At 40.9% G+C, this 25,069-nt stretch overlaps 1 protein-coding gene across 2 annotated transcripts; it reads left to right on the top strand.

Annotated features, from left to right (window-relative positions):
- The first annotated feature begins 498 nt into the window (after positions 1 to 498).
- On the top strand, positions 499 to 21,093 carry SRP68 (signal recognition particle 68). 2 transcript variants are annotated; one of them, XR_013982430.1, is made up of 17 exons: positions 499 to 692; positions 2,884 to 2,950; positions 4,090 to 4,203; positions 5,801 to 5,996; positions 8,451 to 8,533; positions 8,821 to 8,930; positions 9,970 to 10,052; positions 10,747 to 10,887; positions 14,095 to 14,193; positions 14,389 to 14,453; positions 15,029 to 15,188; positions 16,354 to 16,448; positions 16,997 to 17,126; positions 17,597 to 17,672; positions 18,228 to 18,280; positions 19,159 to 19,836; positions 19,966 to 21,093. XR_013982430.1 is itself a non-coding variant. In XM_080993798.1 (16 exons), the coding sequence occupies exons 1-16, from the start codon at positions 536 to 538 to the stop codon at positions 19,384 to 19,386; spliced, it is 1,857 nt and encodes a 618-aa protein (XP_080849924.1). In that variant the 5' UTR covers positions 499 to 535; the 3' UTR covers positions 19,387 to 21,093. The 2 variants fall into 2 exon arrangements, 1 of the variants encoding a protein (XP_080849924.1); XM_080993798.1 differs by having other exon boundaries at positions 19,159 to 21,093.
- Positions 21,094 to 25,069: the final 3,976 nt, after the last annotated feature.

Raw genomic sequence — 25,069 nt, 5'->3', positions numbered from 1 at the left:
CTCAGTACACGGGGCCTTACAAGAACACAACCTAAAATATAAAAATAGATTCAGGGAAATAGCAGCTGAAGGCAAGGGAAACGAAGCAGGCGGGTGTGTGTGTGCAAATTAGGTAAGCGCATGCAAATATTTCAATTAGACAATTACACGCGGAGGGACTAGAGAATTACAAATGTTTTTGTTGGACTGCAATTCCCATTATCCTTGGCCGTTAGTCACGCTAGCCGGGGCTGATGGGAGTTGGAGTCCAAAAAAAAATAAATCGGGCCGGCTTCCCCGCTTCAGCTTTAAATGCTAACAGAGCTGCTGAGGTACCGCCCCAGTTCCCTCTGCCCGAATGTGCAGCGGCTCGGGGGCGGCCTCAACCATTTAAATAGCCCCTTACTAAAGCGCTTTCTCTTTTCGAAAGCCCTGCCCTGCCCCGTCCTCCTCTTTCCCGTCCTCCTCAGCGCCCATGTCCGCTACGCCCCGCGCTCCCGACGGCTCTTCTCTCCCGTCCCGTGATGCCTCGCGCCGCGAGTGGAACAGGCGCAAGATGGCGGCTGAGCGGCAGGTGGTCAGCGGCGGTAGCGGCCGTGGAGGTGGTGGAAGCGGCGGAGGCAACAGCGGAGGCTCCGCGGCGGGCCTAGAGGAGAACAAGGAGAATGAGAAGCCGAAACCGGGCGGCCTCGGCGATAGCCTGGGCCTGGAAAGTATCCTGCCGGCATGACGGGGTTTGGGGAGGGCTTAGTGGGGACGTGTCACTTAAGCGAGCGGCGCAGCCCTCCATGCAGCCCTGGCCTCTGGCCCTCAGGAAGCCTCTGGCCCCTTCGGCCTCCGTGGGCCTTTCTCCCGCTGCCTCCCCCCTCGCTCTTTACAGGGCTGGGGATGTGGCTGTCGGAGAAGGGGCCACTGGCAGATTTCCTAATGGGCATTAGCGGGAGCAGCTGACGTGGACCTTAGGGATGCAGAGCAGCATATTAGTAATAATTAATAATAATTTTATTATATATACCCCGTCCATCTTAGCTTTACATTAGGGTACAGTTTCAGCCAGGCGTTATGGGGTGGTCGGGGTTTTTTTTGTTGGGGGGGGCTGTTACTCCTTGAGATTTTGACAGAATGGATTTGGGATCCAGCAACATATGGCATATTTAAGAAGAACTTTCTCTTTCCACTACCACCCCCTAAACCGCCTGGATTTGCAGGCCACGTCTGTTTCTGAAAGGCTCCGTGTGGAATTTATTTTGTGGCAGTAGGCCATGGCAGACTTATTACCTGGAAAAAAAGCAGTGTTGAAATGTGAAATCCGTGTGCCGTTTGTAGCAAAGATAGCTGAGCCCTGCTTACCGATCTCTTTTTGGAGGAAAGAGTTATTCTTTGGAATTCTTTGGTTTCATATGCATTTTTCTGGGGTGGGGTGGGGTGGGGTCTTTCCTTTGTAATCTGCTCCTTATAGCAGATTATAGAAGTACTGCTAAACTCTTTTGACTGATATAGCAGTCCTGTGCTGTTTCACATTGCGGAGAAGCATTCATAACTGCTATATAAAAATGAAATGTTATACCGTGGAAAGAAATCCAGGTCCAAAGTGTTATTTTGCTAAACTTTGTGGATCTTTTGGTGAAATTGATTTTTCCTTGGTGTTACCAGCATATGTAACACTTTACCAAGCAATACAAGTTTAAAATAAAAACTTCCACAAAGTCATTGCACCTAGATGCTTACAATTTAGACAGTGGGGGAGACAAGAGGCCATTGTTGTGGAATAGATATACTCTGATATAGAGTGAAATACTGTAGTTTATGGATTGATGAGGGCAGCATCAAATTGTCAGATGAACAAAGGTCAGTGTTTGAAAGTTAATTCGGTGATTGGGATTAAAAGTAACTGGTCATCATGTAGAAATGTGTTGTGTGCAGCAGAAAATTTAACAGTCCCTGAAAATAATTTAAAGGCATATTTTTTGCCTCCTTCTCCAGAGCTACCACTAAATACTGCAAAGTGTTCATAGTGGACAGTTGTAGCAGTTCATTGAAACCTACTGGAAAGTATACCATTTCAGAAATTCAATATCCCAAACTGTGCAATTGCCACATGCAGTATTAGCTATCTTGAAATAAGGAGAGCATTTATGCTTGCTTGCTATTGTCCTCTACCCTTTGTTTTGCTAATTGGCTGACTTCCATAAATATTAAGATTTAATAAATATCTTTGTTTCTGTGGATTCAGGAAGAGGGAACCGGTAGTTCATGCTTTTTATATTGTGCGTTTGGAGCCTAGAAAGGTTGATTTTTAAAATTTTATTAAGAACTGATCAGAAGACCCAATGAATTTTTGATACTTCATTATTTTAAGTGTTTACTCTTCTTGCGTTACTGAAAAGGCAGATGGGAAATGTAAAGTACAGACTACTTTTTGGCTTCTTTTTGAATTTATCTGTACACTTACTACTCTTACTATACTCATTGGCCTATCTGTACCAGTTTTTATTTTGTAACTGTATTAAATCAGATCAGTTAATCTCACAAATTAATGATTATGATTGCAGTCCTCGATACAGTTACCTGGAAGTAAGCCCATTGAACTTTATCTCATCATCAATTATCTCTTTATAAATATATAAGGAACCATTGGGTTTCCTAGAATATAGCTTAACTGAATTTGAACAGTGATCTTCAAGCTAACATTGATATACACAGTTGTATTGGCTTTCCAGTGAATTCTACTTGTGGTAATCTGTAAAACTTACTTTGTTTAACGCTTTCCCAGTTCAGAAATAAGTATCAGTGTAATATTACAAAATAGAAAGTTAGTTATTTACATGTGCTCCAAATAACAGCTGTCATTTTAATGATACATCTTTAGCATCCTGTTTAACGTTTCCTTAACAAGTTCTTCAGTCCTTCAGATTGTTAAGGAATCGCAACAGCAACATGGGTTACGGCATGGTGATTTTCAGAGATACAGGTTGGTATACTAGGAATAACGAATGGGAATGATTTGCTGCCAATGTCCTTTTGTATTTATTTAAATGACTAGGTCTAAACAGATGCTAGTTCTTTCTGGAGTTTTAGCAGGGCTGCCATATTTCAAAAAGTGAAAATCTGGACACAAAAGTTGTTGAGCTGCTTCTCCCCCCACCCCTAAAATTGTTGAGCTTTTTAAAGTTTTGCCCAAAATTGTTGAGCTTCTTTTTTTAAAAAAAACAAAAAACCAACTTTTGAGCTACTTTTATTGAAATTCACCAAAATCTACACTACCAACATGGGCTGCCATACAACCGGGTTTCCCCGGATATTTCAGCGATTTCCACCCAGACACTGTTTACGAGGGCTATGTCTGGGAAATTCCGGGTGTATGGCATACCTAGTTTTAGAGAACCTGTTCCTTCCACTTATTTATGAAAATTTGTATCTACTTAACGTCTAAAGATACTTCCCCATTTATTTGAATCGTTAAATTGTTGGGTGGCTTTTTTCTTCAATTCTATAAAGCACTAGCATGGGTGTTGCATATAATTTATATAATACAGCTTTTACAGGTGTGTAGAGGGGTATGCAAAACACTGAATGGAAAGCTACTTACTCAGAACTCGTGTGTTACCTAGGCACTAAAGGCTTCATTTCCATAAGCCATTTGGTGCACCACTCTAAAGTAGCTGCTTTGTGGTTCCATTCAGTTCTGTAAATCTGTCATGTAGGCTGCAAAGATTTCCTGATTATTAACATTCTGGCTATGACTACTGTCTTCCACTGTAAAAACTGATGACAGCCAAACATGGTGTCCTCTAATATATGAAATGTATTATAGCTCTAGGTTTGTTTTTACTGTCCTCCTTTTTCTTAGTCAAATAGGAGGCAAAAAATGGAATTCAACATTGTGTAAATCCTATCCTGTTAGTGCAAGCTTGCCAGACAGAACAAACTCCCATCTCCTCCTTCCACACACTGTTCTGGGGATTCTCCTTGCCTTCCCAAGCAAAGTGGGGAGGGGGAACCCCACTAGGCTAGCAGGGCTTGTTGCATTGGCTCCTGGAACCTATTTAGTTGAATCCAGCCCAAGTTCTATTCTGTGTAAGAACTAAAAAGTTGTGGTTTTCTCTTCAGAGGTTACTGCTCCCGACGACTAAGAAGACTCAGAAAAACTCTTAACTTCAAGATGGGAAATAGGCACAAGTTCACAGGCAAGAAAGTAACAGAAGAACTGTTATCTGACAACAGGTACTAGGATGCTCAATAGCTGTGCTGATTTTTTTATTTTTTATTTGCCAAAAGGGGCAGGTAAAGTTATAAGCTTCTGGTTATATCTCAGTCAGAAACCTCCAGTAGTAAAGGGAAATGGTGTCGCATGCTTATATCAGTTGCTTTTGACTACATGTACCTTAGCAGTGCTATTCCCCCATTACCATGGGTGACATTATTCAACTGTGTGCTGAAGATTTGGGGTGCTGGTGAGGAGAGAACTGTTCAACTTCAAAACACTGTATTTTTCGCTCTATAAGATGCACTTTCCCCCTCCTAAAAAGTAAGGGGAAATGTGTGTGCATCTTATGGAGCGAATGTAGGCTGCACCGATCCCTCTTGCTCTCCTAGCTTCAGGGATAGCCACGCAAAGCCTCTTGAGCGCAGCCAGGACGCTCCTGCCTCTTCGCTCAAGAGGCTTTGCGTTGCTTTCTTGTTTCTTGTTTTCCTCCTCTAAAAACTAGGTGCGTCTCATAGAGCAAAAAATACGGTAGGCAGCCCTGCTCAGTATTATAAAAATGTTTTGAAGTGGATTACTGATCTTTTCCCCCTTTAAATGTAGTGACTTGGAAATCAGTATCCTGACTACCAGTCTTCAATATTCATATTTGTATGCTAATTTCTTTGTGGGTGGGCGGGCAAAATGCAATCTTTGTTTCTTTCTACTTTGTTTGGGGATCGGATTTGCTGGGTTAACTGTTGGGATACTTTTAGATAAAATGGGATTTGAGTATCAAGATTCCACAAACTTGAATGAAAAAGTTCACAAGCTAATTCAGAGCTACCCCCCTTACTGTGTTGATCATTGCTAATCCAAGGAGCAGCATAGGGCCTAGTAAGTTCAGTGTGGATGGCACAGTCCAAAACAGGGACCACAGCCAACCTCAAAACAATTTGCTCAAGGTACCTGTACCACCTCCAGGTTTTTACACTACATCCGAAACTGGCTTTTATTTATTTATTATTTATTTATTCATACTATGTATAGTCGTACCTTGGAAGTCGAACGGAATCTGTTCCAAAAGTCCGTTTGACTTCCAAAATATTCGAAAACCAGATCGCGGCCTCTGATTGACTGTAGGAAGGTCCTGCAGCCAATCAGAAGCCCCGTTGGATGTTCAGCTTCCAAAAAATAGTTTGCAAACCGGAACAGTCACTTCCGGGTTTGCCATGTTCAGGAACAAAACATTCGGGAACTAAACTGTTTGAAAACCAAGGTACGACTTTATATGCCATTTAAGAGATAAAATATAGTAACAAAAAATAAATAAAAACACACATACCAGTACAATAAATTGAATACAACTTGTATGAATATCAATAACATTTGACAACTAAAACAATTAGACATCAACAAAGCAGATTTTTTTAAAAAATAGGCAGTTTACCTACAAATTTAAGTTATGCAAAAGGAGAATGGTCTTCAGGATGTGTGATCAAGGCTTTAAAGGTGATGGGGTAGATAAATCTGTCCTAACCACAGCAGAACTTGTTCCATGGGTCTTTATTGCACGAGTAAAATAAAGAAATTTGTTTGGAATAGGTTTTTAAGTTGTCTTGTCTTTTCTTACACTAGATACTTGCTCTTGATTCTGATGGATGCTGAGAGAGCCTGGAGTTATGCTATGCAGCTTAAGCAGGAAGCCAACACAGAACCTCGCAAACGATTCCACTTGTTATCTCGCCTGCGCAAAGCAGTAAAACATGCTGAGGAGCTGGAGCGCCTGTGTGAAAGCAACCGCGTGGATGCCAAGACCAAGCTGGAAGCTCAGGTTACTGCTAACTTTCAAAACCCTTTTATAGCATAGAAGATATAAACTGACATTTTGTTTCTTGTTGGATAAATGAATCTGAATTGTAAATAATGTTAAAACTTCCTGTGGAGATTAGGTTAGGAATGTCCAGTATATTTGTAGCGACTTTTTAAGCCCAAGTTAAATAACATAGTTTCATTGAATCAGAATAGTGGTCTGTGAAGTCTGAGGCAGATCATTAATCTGAAAGCCAGTACAGAAAATGGGGAAATAAAGCAGATAGCACCTAATCCTAGACAGGAGTCTGGTTGGGTTCAGCCCATAGAATGTTTCCAGCTGGCCGATATGTATGCTGTTTAGCCAGTGCTTCCTCCTGTAGTCTACCTGGGACTGAAGGACTATAGTATGCCATAGCAGATGCAGCAAAAAGGTCAGGAGATGCAAATGCTTGTTTGAAATAGCAGGCTCTGTTATTTACATATATAAGGACATGTGATGGAAGGTTGACGAGTGATATATTTGAGGCTGGTGAGTGGAATCCAATATAGTGCTAAGTTAATGCTTTGTCAGTGCAAGAATTTTGGCTTGTGCAAAGGAACACCCTTCCCTGCACCCTGTTCCATGCAACCTCTAAATCTGTTCTAAGGGTTTCCCCAACTCTCTGGAGCAGATTTGGGGAGCGTGCAGGCCATGCACAGCAAAAATAGAGAGGGAAATTGTCATGCAACTTGAAATAATTGTGCTGATGAGATGCAGTAGTTGAACACCGCTCGGTTTTTGGAAATATCAGGCTGTAGCATATCAATTTATGGAAGTTCAAATCTGACATTTCGCACCTTCTGTCCAGAAGTTTGAATCTTCATCCTGTCTTATAGGAAGCATAGATAATTGTCCTGTCATTCACTTTCAACTTTTGGCTGAGAAACAGGAAGGAGGTATCAGCCTGTTTGGAAGAACTCTATAAAGTTTGGAAAAATAAATAACAATTATTATCTCTGCCCCTAAAAAAGAAATCCCCTACTCCGGTGAGGATTATTACTATTATTCTATAGTCACAGGATGTTAAGTGTCGGTTGGAACAGAAAACCAGGGGATACTCTGCTTGAACTCCTTGCAGCTTATATTGGAGGAGGGTAAGGCTGGCTGGCTGGAAACCTGAACAGGAACACTCCTGCTAGGAGGTTAAGGTGCACTGTAACATTTTGTGGTATATATTCTGATGTAGCAACCATTACCTAATATTTCCAGTGGAACTCCCATATATAAAATGAGCCTTTTCTGGGAACGGTCAGACAGTAGCAGGGATAAGGACTTGGGTCTCTTTGTTTCACCTGTGGTATTCTCCCCAGGTCACATCTCGCACCAGCCCTGCTTTCTTCTTTAATAAACACTGAAAGTCCTTGAACTCTAATAAATGCTGCTTCCTTTTTTGGTGTGAAGGATAGGGAGGTAGGGGGGTGTGTGTGTGTGTGTGTGTAAACTAGCCTATTGCATAAAGGTAAAATTCACATTTGCAGTTCTTCTCACTTTTGCCTCTGGTGCTGCCAACTCCTGGCATACTACCCCTGGAAGGTTGCCCAGAAATGAATGCAGCCCTCTTGTTAAACTAAGCCCCCGCAGGGCTATAACCTACAGGGGATGGGACTTCCATTTTTACAAATCCTGGGATTCCTTGATTGAGGCAGAACCAAGAAGAGTGAGGTGGGAGTTTGGGGCCAGCTTATGTATTCAGTGAGTAGGAAACTGACTGTCTGCAGAGCACAGAAAAAAAGAAAGAATAAAAAATTGCTGTGCTGAGAAAAGGTAAAATTCTACTTAATCTGGCACTGTGTCTAAAAATACCTGAAACTTACAAGTGAAACATCCTAGATACAGGTTTTTTATTCATTCTCAGCATCTGGTAATCGGGCTTCCTCTATGTACATTCCATTTTTAGCTGCCTGAGCTAATAGCAATGATTAACACATCCTTTAGGAATTTGTTCCAAAAATATTATCTATGCTAGAATCCTTCTATATGCTGATTTGTGACTTATCACACCCAGGCAGCTATTTGACTCTGGCAGTTTAATGATTTACTTATTATAGTGCACACGTTCTTTCATTTACTTGAACACCCTCTGTGTGGTGGAGTAGCATGACTACTTGCGCAACAACTGGACAGTAAGTACCACAAGTCTTAGTAACGTGTCTTTCAAAACAGCATCACATAAATCCTAAAGCTAGGTTTCTGAAAACATGAATTCGAAACATGAATGTATAACTTGTACAATGTATGTAGTGATGTAAATGTTAGGGCTGAATGCCAGGTTTACTGTATGAATCTTGTTGTGGTATTTGAGGTAATATAGGCAACCGGGGAAAAGAATAGTGTTCAGGCAAGTTGCCGGTCTCTGCTGGCTGTATTCTTGCTGGCTGTAGACTAAGACTGTACTATTGCACCGACTAATAGGCACCCCTCCTTGATTTACAGGCATATACAGCATACCTCACAGGTATGCTCCGCTTTGAGCGTCAGGAATGGAAAGCAGCAATGGAGGCATTCAACAAATGCAAGTGAGTTTGCCCATCCTTCCTATTGCTTTGTTAACATGAATCTGTTAAACTAATCCTATCACATGTTGATGAGTTTTTCCACGCAAATTCTCCTCTGTGTGCCAATATAAATCCCCCTCCCCCATCAGTTTTGGACCCAGAGTAGTTGTCCTACTGAGCAGCATGATAATAAAGTTAAAAGGCCTTTGTAAGAACAGATCAGTACTGTAATAGTAATTTATTTTAAAGAGAAAAGACTTTCATTGTTGTAAAATTGAAACTATTAAGTTTTTATCTTTCTGCTGCAGAACCATATATGAAAAGCTGGCTAGTGCTTTCACAGATGAGCAGGCTATACTATATAATCAGCGAGTGGAGGAGATCTCCCCAAATATTCGTTATTGTGCTTATAATATTGGTGAGTAAACCAAGAAGAAAAATATTTTAAAAGACTACTAGTACTGTTTACATTTGCTCGCCTGCCAAAAGAGATCGAAGGGGTAATACATACTTGAGCATATGCTTGGTGCACCGTTTAAAGTCCAGACTGTCCCTCAGCTTGATGTTTTGGTAATTTCTGCTTTCATTTAGAATAGTTCTGCCTGTCATAATTGCAAAAAAGAGCTTGAAAATGTGCTGGAGAACACAGAAAGCTGAGAAAACAAGAATCAAAATTGGGCTTTAATGGTTATGAGTTGGATCTAGGTGCTTGCTTCCCCCTGCCCTTCACTTCTATGCAGTAATTAATATCCCAATTTTTCCATTACTTTCTTTGATCTTGGGGCAGAAAATACTTGACAAAAACCTGGTCATTTAAAATAAAGTCCAGAGTACATATGTCTTGCAGTTTTTTCCTGAAGAAGCTGCTAAAGCTGCAATCTTCACTTGAGGAGGATCTTACCCTTCTCTTTCCAGCATTTTTTTTCCCTGCTGAAAATTACCACCCCATGTGCTTTCTCCTCACAGAAACAGCAGTACTTTTTCCGTTATAGATCAAAAATTGGTAGCTTTTAATGTGAAAGGTTTGAGAAATCCCCCCCCCCCCGTGTTCTGTCTTCTACCGCAGATGAAACTACTTGCAACTGAATAATATGTAACTTTCCTTTGAGAACGAAGGTTTGTAAATTTGGGGGTCCTTGTGCATAGTCAGCATCTCATTTTAGCATGGGCTGAAAATATTACTATGAAAACCACAATATATACAATCAAAATAAAAACAACCCAATAACCCCAAATAGCCAGTACCTACAGAGTTGCCTTTCTCAGCCCACTGTTGCAAATTGGCATTTATCATTACAGCATATCTGTTTTGTTCATACATATTCAGGACACAAATGCACCATGTCTCCCAGTGTTCTTTACATTTACTACTTGCAATCACGAGGCTTGGAATTGTTTTCTCACAATGTAACAAAATGTGCTAGATCACATATTGTGCACTGCTATTTGTTTCTTAGGTGACCAGTCTGCTATTAGTGAGCTAATGCAAATGAGACTGAGATCTGGAGGCACTGAGGGGCTTCTTGCTGAAAAACTTGAGGTAATCTGTTCTCTTTTTTTAAAAGAGCCTTTCTTGCAGAAGTTGGCATAAGCCTGAACTTAGACCAATAGTGTCAAACTTGGATGGGCTGTAGAGAAGACTTGCCATCTAGTGTGTTGCAGACATGGAAAGCTATTTTTTCTGTTAAAATGAATAACATATGCAGATGCCTAGCTGTGTCCTGGAAGACTTGGAACGTTCCTCTCCTCCTCCTCCTCCCACTAGCCACCTAGCAAAGCAGATATATGTGTACGCATCCCAGATGCATATGATGACTGAAGGTGGTTTAGTCATTTGTGCTGAGTGTAGTAAAAGTGCAACGGAAAACACTGGGATCCTCTAAGAGATCAGAACTCCCTGACTTTATGATGGACAACCCAGATCTAGATAATTTTATGAAGGCAAGGATTTTCTGACTAAGCATAATAAACAGAAGAGTCCTTAGTGGCTTTAGGAGCATTTTTAAAAATACTTCAAATATTTTGATTTCTGATATTTTGATTTCTTGCTTTTAGGGGATAGGACAGACTGCTTATTTAAAAAAAATGAATGTGTTATCAGATTAATTTTTTTACAACTTAAACGGGCAGATTTTATGCCTGTCGTCATGGCTGTTGCACAGATCTAAGTGAAATATTGTGGGGAATACAACCTTCTATTTGCATTTCTAAATAGTAGCTTCTCTGTTTTGCAGTCATTAATCACCCAAACCCGAGCAAAGCAGGCAGCCACTATGAGTGAGGTAGAATGGAGGGGAAGAACAGTGCCAGTGAAGATAGACAAAGTGAGGATCTTCCTGCTTGGGATGGCTGATACTGAAGCAGCTATTGCTCAGGTAAGTAGAAACTCCCTGCAATCTGTCACTGTGATTTTTACTGATGTCAAAGTCCTGTATTCTTGTGTGTAATTAGATAGCTGTACATCATCCACTTGTGTTGGGGGCGGAGCAGATTTACGCCCAGAAAAGTTGTGTAATAGAGCTGTGTGATCAGCAGGTGGTGTAGCTGACGATTTTCCAGTGTCTTGGCTGAACCTTGGCCAAAAAAGAATGTAGGAGGATATAAGTGATGTGTATTTTCTGACCTATAATTGTCATGATCAGGCATGTCGCCAAGTCAGTGAGTACACGTAGATTGGCTTCCGGAATTATCACATGTTGACATGCAGACACTTGCAAGTACATAGCGCTCCCCAAATTTTGTCTTGGCTTACTCGTCAAACTCATTTATTGAGTTCACCAGCCCCTCCTGTCCCCAAACCTTATTTGTGCAGATAACTCGAGAAGAGTTAGGCTTTTGCAGAAGGCGCAAGTAGCACCTTGCCGTTGCTGCATCTTGCCGAAGCCCAGTAGGAAGGGAAAGTAAATGTTTTCCCTCTGCATAGAATAGGGGTGGAGAAGAAAGAAGAGGTGGCTTCTGTTATGCAAATTTTGTAAAAGTACAAGCCATGGATCGCTGCCTCTACTCCCCCTGTTCTTGTAGAACAGAGATGTCCAACCAGTAGATCGCCATCTACTGGTAGACCCCTGGCTGATCCTGGTAGATCGCGGCAACCTTATCGTGTACAGTGGTACCTTGGGTTAAGTACTTAATTTGTTCCGGAGGTCTGTTCTTAACCTGAAACTGTTCTTAACCTGAAGCACCACTTTAGTTAATGGGGCCTCACACTGCCACCACGCCGCCGGAGCATTATTTCTGTTCTCATCCTGAAGCAAAGTTCTTAACCCGAGGTACTCTTTCTGGGTTAGCGGAGTCTGTAACCTGAAGCGTATGTAACCTGAAGCATATGTAACCCGAGGTACCACTGTACAAAAATTTACAGGGGAAAAGCTTCAAAACTAACTCTGTGCAATCCTACCCCAAAAAAGCTCAACCATTCTGGGCACTCCCCTCCTAAAAAAAGCTCAACAATTCTGGGCAATCTACCCACCACACGCCCGCTCCTCCTCCCTCCAATGACAAGGGATAGATCACTGCCACTGCCAGTTTGTTTTTTTTATACTGGGGGTAGATCGCAGTCTCTTGGGAGTTGGACATGCCTGTTGTAGAATAACAAAGGGAGTGTTTACCTTCCTGTTAGGATATGCAGGGCTGCTGCTGTCTTCTGCAAAAGTCTTAACATGCAAAACTGTTTCTTTTCCTTCATGGAGGAATGAGCCAGTAGCAAATTGTTGCTGCCAGTTGCAGAAGCTGAACGGGAAGGGAAAGATACCACATTTTTTCTCTATGGGAGAAGAAATAAGGAGGGCTTTCCCCTCCCCCTTTCCAGCTGGGTTTTTGTACGAAGCTGCTGCAGGGCAACTTTCAGGAGAAAAAGTGTATTTCCATTTTCTTCCCTGAAGGTACTTCTAGCTTCCCACCAGCAAAGGTTCCTTGGTGCATGTCAAATGGAGAAACAGCACTTGTTACTTGTCATGAAGTAAGCAGATTTATGGAATCCTCGTTGAGTGGATCATACATGAGTCTTATTTAGAGGCGATCCTATGAGCCAAAGCCTGGTTAAATATCCAGTTCTGACAATTGTTTTTGTACAAGTTACAAGGGAATCTCTACATGGATACACCCACAACAATATATACAAGTGTTGTTAGGCAGATGCTGAACATTATGAAGAAAATGCTTTCAAGGTCTCAACTGTCAGAGAAGTAAAACTGTAACCATGCTTCTGAATCAAGTATTTACTTATTCAAGCTATTAATCCAGTTCAAGTCTATTTTGCCTTCACTTCTGCTCTTTAAGAACCTTTGCTAATACATCCATTTCTTGAAGGAGCTTGTTATCAGTTGCAGTGCACCCAGTGCTTGTCCATAGTTATGTTTAACATGAGTGAACAATACACTAACTTCAGCCTTCTCCCCATTCCATGAAGCTCTGTTCTCTGTCTGCTGGGCGTTTTATTACTTCATCATTATTCTAGTTGGTTTCCCCTTTGCATGTCTGAAGTTGAAATACTCTCATGGGTGTTGCTAAGAATGCTGTCAGACTTGTCTAGCTTGTCTCTGTGGTGGTTCAGAGTAACCAATGTCCCTCCTTAATATTTAGAAACCTTCTTTATATATACCTGAAGAATAAGCAGCATATTTTTGAAGTTTATTAATCCAGTTAACATTAGTTGGATGAGCAATTAAAGCTACTATGCCCAAACCTATCCCAAAACTGCTAGGGAGGTTTTCTAAAGGGCTGTTCAAGCTAATGAAACTAGAGAGTAATTGGCTTCTGAAGTGCAGCCCTAATCCTGCAATGCGCAAGCCATGGCTCTCAAACATGCTGATCTAATCAAATCAGGCCGTATACCAAGGAAGTAGAACTTTTAGCCTTCCAGAAGCTTAATCTAGGAAAGGCTGATACTGTTAGTGGGTGGTTCCTTAAACTGGATGGGTGGGGTTCAAGCTGTTTTGGGTGGAGTCTCACACCACAAAGGAACAGGTATGCAGCTTGTGGGGTCCTTCTAGATTCCATTACTTCCTCTGGAGGTCTTGATATTTTATGATATGGCACTATATAAATAGTAATCTTCATGGTGTGGAGTGCCCTTCATCACCTGCAGCTGATGATCCAGCTGCATCTCTGTCTGGATGGGGACAGCCGAGGTTCTGTTTCTCTGGTCTGGTAGTCTATGTAGATTACTACAGTGCATTATACATGGGGTTGCCTTTGAAGATTGTGGTCTGGAACTAGACAATCTAAACATATAACAATGATCCTGGTGGGCTCTTGGTTTTTCTTGCTCAGTTCATACGGTACAGCACTGATGAAACAGTTACAAACAGTTTTTATGAGAAACTACTATAGAAGGCCTTTTTTTCAGTGATTTGAACATAGTCACACTACTTTCCCTAGTGCATCTCAGGAAATGTTAGCCACAGGGCCAAGTTTCTACAGTTTGTTCCACCAGCAGTGTAACATTCTGTAAAGTTTCACATGATGTTGCATTTCTGAGTTGTTAGAATTCTTAGTGTGAGCTTTTACCTCCTTTAAGATTTCAGAAAAAGTAGCATAGGCCTAATGGATTTTCAGTGTTTCTCTGGTGCTTCTTTGTTTAGGCAGAAGAAGAAGAAACTAAAGAGCGGCTGTTTGAATCCTTGCTGAGTGAGTGTCGAGATGCAATTCAAGCTGTTCGTGAAGAACTGAAACCAGATCAGGTGAGGATAAAGTATTGTCCTTGTGCATCACCTTTTAACTGAGTGCTTGAAGAAAACATCTTGTGACAGACCCTGTAGGGTTCTTTATGAAATGTAATAAATTGTAGTACAGTATCTCTCAGGCTTTGAGTTTTTGTTTTATCTCTTGTGTGCTCCCCAAATAAATAAAATATAGCTTTGTTCTGCTCCCAACAGAAGCAGCGGGAACACTCTTCAGAAGTGGATTCTGGAAAGGTTACTAATATCCAGTACCTGCACAGGTGGGAGTCCTTCTAGATATTAATTTAGGGTTGTAACCTATGAAGTCATCCCATTTGCACATTGGAATTCCCTACCCCTTCTCTTGCCAAGCACCCACCAAATCTGTTCTGTAAGTTTGGAGAGACCCCATAACAGATTTGAGGGAGCACATAGAATGAGAAGAGGGAAGGGGAAGCTATGTTGCATGAGAAGTGCTTGTGTGGGACATACAACTCGCTTGGAGAAAACCCTCAATATTTATTTAATAGATCTTAAACTCTTAATTGCTTGTGACTGTGGATCATTCAAATCCAGCAATATAATAAACATTTTAAATATTCCAACATTGCTAATAAGGGTTTGTAAACCAGCCAAAGTTAAACATATTCCAAACTCTGTTCTACTTGTTTGTTTTGTTGCAAATATATCAACGAGAAAAACTTTAAGATGGTCAGACTAGAGTTCTTCAATAAACTTTTTAGGAAGGTTTGACAGTCATCTTGTTCACTTGCCCATTTTGCCTGTTAAGCTTTTATGGTATGTCCAGGTGTTTTTGAAATGGCTTTAACAAAACTCCTTTAATCATGCTTTCTAGTTATCTGACATACATCAAGCTGTCCACAGCCATCAAGCGCAATGAGAGTATGGCAAAGGCACTGCAGAAGGCGCTGCTTCAGCAGCAGCAGCCCGAGGAAGATGGCAAGCGTACACCTCGGCCTCAGGATTTGATACGCCTTTATGACATCATCTTACAGGTAATAGCAATGGAGCGGGAGGAGGTCTTCTGGTTCCATATTTCTTAATCCTTTCCTAAGTTTGCAAATCAGGATCAGAAAGCACAAGTGCTATAAAGCTGCAGGAGATCCTAATGCATTATTTGGCAACCAGAGATCACAATCCTCTGCTGAAAATTCTGTATAGCCTGTAGCAGTGCTTAAATTCTAGAGCCTCGTGGTCTCAAAATGAGTCTGTTCTCCTGCCTGTTCATTCCTGCAAGTACATCTTTGCTGTGTTCATTGTCCCTAGAGGACTCCACCTCAAGCACACGGTCCCAGCTGGTCAGCATTCCAAATATTTATAGTCTTTCCTGTATTTTGAGATGCAAGTCTTTGGGGAAAATGTGGCTTCATTGTAGGGAGACTAAATTTGACGCATTTGTCACTTTCCTATATGAGCATTTACTACAGCTAGCACATAGATAATTCTGATAATTGCAGGTTATTCTTAAAGGGAGCATGTGGAAAGGGTTTAAGAAAATTCTAGTGTTTAAAAGAGTGATGCTGTAGCTTCTTTATTCAGTTATTTCATATGTTTGTGTTTCTTACTGAAGAAACAACCAACCATCCTGTGAAAACTACTGGTTTGGTTTACACATCACTCTAAGCCAAAGTGTGACTTGGCACAAGTGTTGGGGGCTCCTGGGAAGAAGAGGGTGGTGACTTTGTTTCTCCCCAGTTGTTTTGCTCCTGTTTAACCATGCTGAGCTAGTTTAGCTTAACACGTTGTCCAACCCCACCCTTGTAGTTTGGCTCTCTCCAGACTAGCCATGAGCCATAAACGAAGAGCGAACCTCAATTATGCTTCATGGTTAGTCTGGAGACAACTAAATTGTGAGCTCGCATTTGGATGACACATTAAGCCAAACTGTGGCTTACTTCAATACAGTTCAGCAGCGAAACAACCAGACAGCTGTGCATTCACACCAAGCCATACTTAATTAGTTTTAGTGAAAGATTATCATTACTTTATTTTAACAAGATTTATATACCATTTGATTTTAAAAACAACAATCTGTTTTACAAAAAAGATACCTTTATTTGGAAACCACTAGTTGCATTTCTGATTTATGAAATACTATTTATATTAAAGAACTGTTTCTCTCCCCTCCCCCCCTTCTGTTAATTCTCTTCATCATTGAAGAATCTGACAGAGTTGCCACAACTTCCTGGTCTGGAAGAAGATAAAGGCTACCTAAAGGAAATTGGGATAAAGACACTGGTGTATAAAGCTTACAGGTAATTCTCAAGCAAACAAGGTTACTTGATCAGTTTACCTGTAGCTAAAGAACAGCTAATATTTTAATACAGAGGCATGGATCCCAAGAACCAAGGAGAGAAGGAGAAAGTATAAGTGGTGTTCTGTGAGCTCTTGTGTAAGCTGTACCAGAAGATTTCTTGCAGTGCCACTCCACAGTGTGTTGGTGATTTCATTGCAGTAAACAGGGAAAATACAAACTTATAACATATAAATGTTAGAGGCCCAGAGGAAGTTCTTGCACAGAAACTTAAACAAATAGTTATTATTTCAACACCGATTGAATTTGAAGTCACTTTCCTCAGGCAACATTCTTCTGCGAATTCAGAAGCAACCCTTTTGTGACTAACAGAAAACCAATTATACTGAGAACTGAGTTGATTGATAACAAGAAGCAGACAAGAAATTGCTCAGCAGAGTGGGCTTCTTTTAAATTGCTTTTAAATTGTTTTTTATATCCTTTTTTATTGTTTGAACTGTTTTTAACATGAATATGAATGCACCCAATGTTGTCTTCCTATCCCACTAGGTGTTTTTTCATTGCACAGTCATACGTTCTAGTGAAGAAGTGGAGTGAAGCCCTTGTTTTGTATGATCGAGTTCTGAAATATGCCAACGAAGTCCAGGCCCAAGCTGGAACTTATAAGAACAGCTTAAAGGTATGAAACTCTCCATTCAGCATGCAGCAACTTTGTCAGTGAAAGCTCTTGAAAGACCGCGTGCAATTAGCTAGAGGCCATGTGTATACATATTTAACTGGCTCTTTAACTGCTGAGCAGTAATACAATGTTTAGCTTTTGTAAATTCTTTCTCTGTAGACCTTAAGATAAAGTGCGCAAATGCAGCTGTGACTTCCAGAGACTTTCCTCTTCTTGCAGAAAATATACTGAATATATGTAACTCAATGGTGCTGCCGGATGCAGGCTGTGGGGTTGTAATGGCTACTGTGGATTGTATTTGTATATGCACAGTAAATGCTTTGCTTCCTCCTTCCTCATCTGTTGTGATTGAAGCTGCTCTGGGTGATCTTCTGTCTCTGAGGAGTTTTTGAACAGTGGTTGAAACTTGCTAATGGCATAAAACTTTTAATACCTGGAAGTTGTTTTACATAATTGACCTGATTATTTAGGAGCTGCCTGATGTCGAAGAGCTGATCACTCAAGTGAATGCAGAAAAATACTCCTTGCAAGCAGCTGCCATATTAGGTGAGTGGGTTCCATTTCTTCTGTATAGATTGCTTCTCCCCTTTCAGCATTGTGAAATTGTAGCCTTTTCTCTGCTCCAGAAAAATTCTGGTTCATGCTGTGGACACCTCTTGCCTACATATATCTAGAACTCTTATCACCAAAACCATTCCCCTCTGGTACCTTTTCTGAAACCTCCACTGGCTTTCTGATGCAGCACAAATTCCTCATCCTCACTTTCAAAGGCATCAGACCTTTCTGTGACTTGTTCAGCACAACTCACAGTTCTCAGTCACTACTGAAAAGAAACCGGTGTAACTCAGGTGAACATGCAGTCGTTCCTTCCTTCTGTCCCCCACTCACCTGGGTCAAATTTCAGACTGCAGTATTGATGGCACTATTACACATAAATAAATAAAACAGGACAACTACGTATAAATCTCAAATTGCAACAGAGAATAGCAACATGTTCTTAAAGCTGTGACAATAGATGCTTGTATACTATTGATGTGTTTTATTGGTAGTTGCATTGCTAGGAGCTGCATTTTCCTAAAATATTCTTGTGGCACCTTTCAGATGCAGGTGACAACCATGAGACTGAATCACCATCCCAGGTCAAGGATGGCAAGGTAAGACAGCTTTTGTAGCTAGTGAGATGGAAAATAGATTATTTCAGCATAATCAGCAAATGTACCACATGTTGCAGTTTGCACAAGCATGCTTTTAGTTACACAAATTGGACAGATTCTTACAAGTACATTTAATTGCAGATTTCTGCTGCTCATAGACTGGGACTTCCCCTTCCTCCCTTCTGCAGCTCCCACACCCCCCAGATCTGCCCCAGGTCCCCCAACCTCCCAGGGCAGACTGGTGTTTTTTTTAGCCCGGGGAGCGAGGAACAGTGAAAGAGGAAGTCCCATTGGGCAAGCGAAAGTCCATTCCTCATCCATAAACAGCTTTGAATTTCGTGTCATTGGACCATGAGGAATAAAAATACTTTTCAGCTCAGTTTTGTAGAATCACCCAGGCATTACACCTGAACTCTATTTAGCATGATAATGAGGACCTTCATCCAGATCTGGGAGGAAATCTGACAGCTCAGAAGCTGTTTAGAGAGAAGAAAAATGAGCGTAGAACAGGTCTAAACGCTTAACCAAGTTTGTGCAACTCTACAGTTGACTCATTATTGAGAAGCTGTCAGCTTTCTGTAAGTATGCATACACACACCCTCTCTAGCAGAGTTTAAAATACTTCCTCTTCAGGCTTAGAAAAGAAACTGTCCCATGGACTGGTTTAAAAGAAGGTTCTGAGGTTTCCATGGCAGTACATCTGAAATATCCATTCTTACTGTACCTGCCTCACTGGCTTGGACATGTTACCCACAAAGTCAGAACTGATGGGGAAGGAGATAAGAGGTTCCTGCCTGGCCATTAGGCTAGACTTCACTTGGTAGCTAATGTTGTTTCAACTAATCTTATCTGAGATTTTTGTTTCCTTTGATATCAAGCCACTTTCTGAACGGTTTGAGACTTTCTGCCTGGATCCTTCTCTTGTCAGCAAGCAAGCCAGTCTGGTGCATTTCCCGCCAGAATTCCAACCGATACCATGCAAGCCTTTGTTCTTTGACCTGGCTCTCAACCATGTTACTTTACCACCCCTGGAGGACAAAGTGGAGCAGAAAGCAAAGAGTGGTCTCACAGGATATATCAAGGGCATCTTTGGATTCCGGAGTTAACCAGGGCCATTCTCAAGAAGAGCGCTTTTCTTCCTGTATTTTGGGATGGCTCCAGCAGGTTCAGACCTTAACTACTTATGTCTAAAATCTGTATGGGAGGTCTTTAATAACTTCCCACTATTCTCTTTGTTTGCACACCTGTTTTATTAGAAACTTTCCACCCTGAGAACATGCATAATGTGGTCTGTCTCCCAACATTTGAAACTGAAGGAAAGAGCTGGAGTCTCAAATCACATTTATCAATCAGTTCAGGCAGGAATAATGCCCACTTTGTGTGGGCTAGGCATATCATCATTTTGTTTTACAGCTGATATGGTACTTTTAATTTTCAAAAAGCTAACCCAGCCCTCTGGACAGTACAGAACAGAGGGGAACCAAAGGCACATATATGTCTTCAGATTTGGACTGTCTAAGCAGAGTATGCAAAAACCCACAGCTGGCTAGATATCTGTACTGCCTGCCATTTCTGACTTTTGCTTACAGCCATGTAAAGTTTTGTTTTGTTTTTAACAAAAATCAGGAGCTTCAGATTTACAAAAGTCTTGGATTAAAGATATATGATGGTTAAAATCTATAAAGTAAAAATGAGATTGTTTAAGAATACACTTTAAAGCATATTGTATAGTCTTTCCACATTGAGGCACCACTTCTCAGAACAGAGGAATATGTTTCTCAGAGGGTCTTTCTTAGAACCTAAAGTCTTTTGGCTTCAGAAAGAACAAGCTACTATCATTTTATATCTTGAAAGACTCCTGACATTTCTTCAGTTTCCCTCTTCAACTTAGCTGAAAGTGGTAAATTGGGAGGGTGTTTTTGTTGCTTATTCTGTCTTTTACCTCCTTTCTGACATTATATTTGGTTGTTTTAGGGATTCCACTAGTGAAGAATCAAGTGGAGCCAATGAAATCTTAAGCAATAAATATCTCTAGCCATGTGTTCATGGTGCATTTTTTTGTGAGAGCATTTATCTGTGCTGTGGGAATCCAAGTATCTTTATGTCAATATCATTCCCCCCCCCCAAAAAAAATATGCATAGGCACAATTATTCTAAACATTTGTGAGCCTGAATTGTATATTTGACTTTTTTGCGAGCTATATTACTGGTCTTAGGTAGTCTGAAATATTAGTTGGAGATGAGAGTCCTTAGCCATATTTTCGTGTTTATATTTTGTCATACTGTGCTCCAGTTTAGCTCTGTTTCTTCTTGGCATTGTTGGAAACAGTTTTGAAACTGGATTGTTCAGTTATAGAAATATTAAACAAAAACTGCTTTTCAGCCGCTCGGTTAGCAAGCTGCAGAGAATTAAAATTTTCAGATTAAAAATAAATTGGGTTTAATTATACCAAAGTTATTGGATGTATGTACCATATGAAAAGAGTGCCCCACCTGTTTTAAAGAAATGGTCTTTCTGATCTGTCTAGGGGAAGGGGGTTTTATAGGGGGAAAACCTATTGCAAAAGAAAAAGGAAGTAATATTTTTTAATTTTATCAAGAGATGAAATTTCACATGGAGATGCAGTAGTAAGCCAATGATTTGTTAGTTCTGTTGAAGGTTAAATGGAAATGAGATCTTTTGTCAAGTGACTGGGTCCAATCTCCTTTCTGGGGATGTGCCTATCAGTGTTTCGTTGATTGTACTTTGCTTCAAGCTCTGCTGTAGTCCTCTTTTCAGATCTGAATTAAATCTAAGAACTCTGCTCCTCTTACAGATGTAGCCAAACTTTCTTTTTGTTTGCATTCTACCCCACACCTGTGGGCAACTGGACACATTCCACTCCCTCTGCTTTTGTCCTGGTTTGCTGTCACAAATGGCGACTACTTCCTATGTGAAACATCCTATGGAACAAAGCATGTTGGTCAGACAGAAGTGAAATCCTGAAACAATAAAGGACTTATTCCTGCTTTCTAAAAGTGTAGTTGTATACTATTGAAATCAGTGCTGAGCTTCCACTTTGCTGCTTCCTTACTTGAAAGTTGAAAAATTGCCTTTGCAATTGTTGGAGCTAAATTTCTAGGGAGAGTAAAAGCAATATTTCAAACTGTTGCTGCAGTTTAAAAAAAAAAATGCTTCCTGCCACACACACATGTACCCACTACAGTGGACCCTCCAGATATGAATTAAATTCATTCGGGGGGTCTGTACTTAACCCGAAAAGTCCATAACTGGACACTTCCAGGTTTGCCGCGTTCGCAACCCAAACATTACGTATCCAGAGCAGTACGTAACTCGAGGGTCCACTGTACTACTATCTTGAGCCAGCTGAAATGGTTTGGACGAACTATGGGATGATTGAGTTGGAACCACTGTGCTTCGGCTGCTCACATGTCTGTTGAAGGCTTCCCCTTCCCCTTCAACTGTTCTTTAGCAATGTGTTAGGGCCTGTATCCAGGTGTAGCTACCACCAAAGCAGCTGCTGTTCATAATGGGCACCAGCATATGGGCCACAACCCTTGGATTGGGTCTGGTGTCTGTTAAAGAGCAGCAGGGAGCCTCACTGCAGTGTTTCAGGGCAGTTTGTGCATCACAAATAGATTTCATTTAATGATTAATGGTGTGTTACCCTCTGAATTTGTAAATTGTAAGAGGAATACTGTGAAGCACTACAAAATCATCAAAAGAGAACACAGAAACGTGGGTTTTTTTAAAGCTATGTGAATTATAAAAACCAGGTAGTTTGCATCTGAAGTTGTAGCCTTAAAACAGGCATAAGGCAATCTCGGCCCTCCAGATGTTTTGGGATTACAACTCCCATCATCCCTGACCACTGGTCCTGTTAGCTAGGGATGATGGGAGTTGTAGTCCCAAAACATCTGGAGAGCCGAGTTTGCCTATGCCTGCCTTAAAAGTTGAGTCAGGAAAGGTTTGTTGGTGATAGAATGCTAGATCCTCATAGTTGGCTGGTAGTAGTATATAGTTGGTAAGCACATTTGAGTAATTCTTGAATATCTGAGGTGGGGAAATCTATATAGAATGCTTGTGAACAAATTATCAGCATAGAACAAATTATCAGCATAGAGGCAAGTGGAGTGGGGAGCTGCCTGATAACAATAAAGAATGCATATTTCCCAAAAGCAAACAAAAATTAATGTCACACTCAGTGAAGAAACAGGAATGCAGTATTTGGTGGTGGTATTTAACAGTATGAATCACCAGCTTGTTTCCTTTGGTCCAAAAGAATATTGCTTAGTTTCACTATTAGTCACCTACACTATAAATTCCATCAGAATTCACAAGTGATTCTATAAGAGCCTTGATTTTCTGTGTAGCTTATTGCGGTTCCATGTTGGCTTAGTTGGTCGAGAAATAGGCGATGTCTTTCACTTAGTCCAGGGGCGGGGAATCGCTGCCTGGGGGCCAAGCGCAGCTCTCCAATTCCCTCTAAGGCCACACCTCTCACTGATGCTGCCCCACACCCTCAAGCATTTTTGCACGTTCTTGAACTGTGATAATGCATCTTGCTTGCCTAGGTGAAGAGATTTGTGCATAGAAACCTGACTGGCTATAGCTTACTGTACCAAGAGAAGAGCCACATCCCTCCTTCTGCCTCCTTTTGCTTCTGGCCCCACCCAGTGCTGGCATGTGGCCTCCAGAAGGTTGGCAATGAGTGACGCCCTAGGCTGATAAAGGTCCCCCCCCCCCCCGGCCTTGATTATATCAGGTTGAAATTTAAACACCTTTGTCTGTTTCTTGTATTGATCAGAAAGGTAAACGGGATGATTTGGTTGAGCTAGAAATATTTGGCTGCTAGTGATGTCTGTACTATGTAATGTCACAGTTTTTAAGTTAATAGAACAACCTAGGAGTAAAATGTGTTGACTTAGGGAAAACACTGAGGGATTCTTCAGTTCTCTGCATAAGTGCAAGATAGGATGCAATAAGAACGATACAGATGCAGAGAAGTATTGTTGCAAGACTCAGTTGTGATGAAGAGCAGCTTAGTTCTCTGGAGCCCAGTTTGTTCATTTAAGAGATGGGGAAGCTGTGGACCTCCGTATGCTCTTGGACTCAGGTTTTCAGCAGCCCCAGCTAGCAAAGCCAACAGCCAGGAAGGATGGGAGTTGTAGTCCAGCAATATTTGTAGGGTCACAGATTCCACACACCTAAGAGCTGGAAGCCTATTGGACAACACAAGCCTACTAGCTAACATTTCATAGGTTGTCGGCCTGTATAATGAAGTCAGCAACACCTAGTGATAAAGATGTCACAGTTAACTGAGGCAATGATAATGTGTGGAGTATTGTGTCACAACTTTTGACAAGTTTTTGCTTTAATTAAGTTAAAAGGTCAGCAAATAATCATTTGAAATCAGATTAGGATAACCAGAGAGCAGATGCGGACCTCCAGCTCCAGACAATACCTTGGGGTAGTTATTATGTCCCAACAATTGAAAGCGGAATAAGAGAATGGCACACTCTGCCATCCCAGTCATTCCAGGGCATTCAATTTAAAATGAGAGATCTGTTCACTGTTACAAAAGCTGTAATAGTTGTTTGAACACTGCAGTCAGGAGTTAAAAGAATGAATTTATATTCTATGTGTTTTTCTTTTTCTCTTTAATGTATCCTATCTCTTTTAAGGAAGATTAAAAACTGTAAATGCTCCAGATCTGCATTTTTAAAAATGTGTTTTGCCATTGTATGTGCTCGTGTTCTACCTGGACCATTAATTCTGCGCAGACCTGCTACAAACTCAATTCGCTTAATTTGTTTAAAACCAATTGTCATAACAGAAGAAAAAAAAATATGTATGTATATACAATCTGCTGGTGAGTACTTCCTGCAGTGCTGAGAACAGAAATATTTTTCAACACCATACTTAATTTACCTTGGTTTCGGTCACTGAGCAGTTGCATTGCTGAAGTCATTGTAGCAAAAGCATATGCTTAGAAAATAAATAACCAAGTTAGCTATCCTTTGGCTTGGCATAGAGCAGTTCCAGCCCAGTTTTGTGCTATCCTAATAACACCTTTCCCCCCCTTGTTTTTTTGAAAAAACAGAGCAGGTGCCAAATTTGGGCCTGATAAATCAATTAAAAGAAAATTAAAGGCATGAACAGCAACTCTGTTTATCAAAGTAAAAGTGCTTTTCTATGGTACAAAGTTGGCCCAGAACAGTTTCTGGCCAAAGAGGGAAAACTTTTCAAGGTTTCTATATACACACTGTTGTGTTTTTTATGGCGTTTTGTGACTGTTCATGTAAATCAAACTGCCTCCTCTCCATATGTTTGAAGAGTAGCCTCTGTGCAAGAACATATCTCTCAAGAAAATTAAACATCGTTAATTGTGAAAAGAAATATTTATTTTTAAAGGTCTTAAAGGCTGCTGTACACAACAATGAACCAAGCAGGTCCATGCAATCTAAACGGTGAAACGAGAGCCAGAGAAGAGGAGACAAAGCAGCAGTTGAAGTGAATACTGTATATAACAAAGCTATGGCTGGTCTGTCTGTTCCAAGTGCTTTATTAGAAACTAAACAAAGCTTGTCCCATTGTGTTGATATCATCCAGCTTGGGCAAAAGGTTAGCACTCTGCTACCCTTACTGTCATAGAGCTAACCGAACAGAAGAAAAGCAGGATCAGGATTAACAGTGGGAGGGAAGGAGGCTTTCAAGGAGAAGAAAGGAACTGATAATACGTGCCAAGAATATAAACCAAAGATACGTGACTTTAAAAGATGAGCAAA

This window comes from Podarcis pityusensis (genome assembly GCF_964106645.2).
Source record: "Podarcis pityusensis genome assembly, chromosome: 2".
NCBI lineage: Eukaryota > Metazoa > Chordata > Lepidosauria > Squamata > Lacertidae > Podarcis > Podarcis pityusensis.
This window is presented reverse-complemented; position numbering and strand designations above follow the sequence as displayed.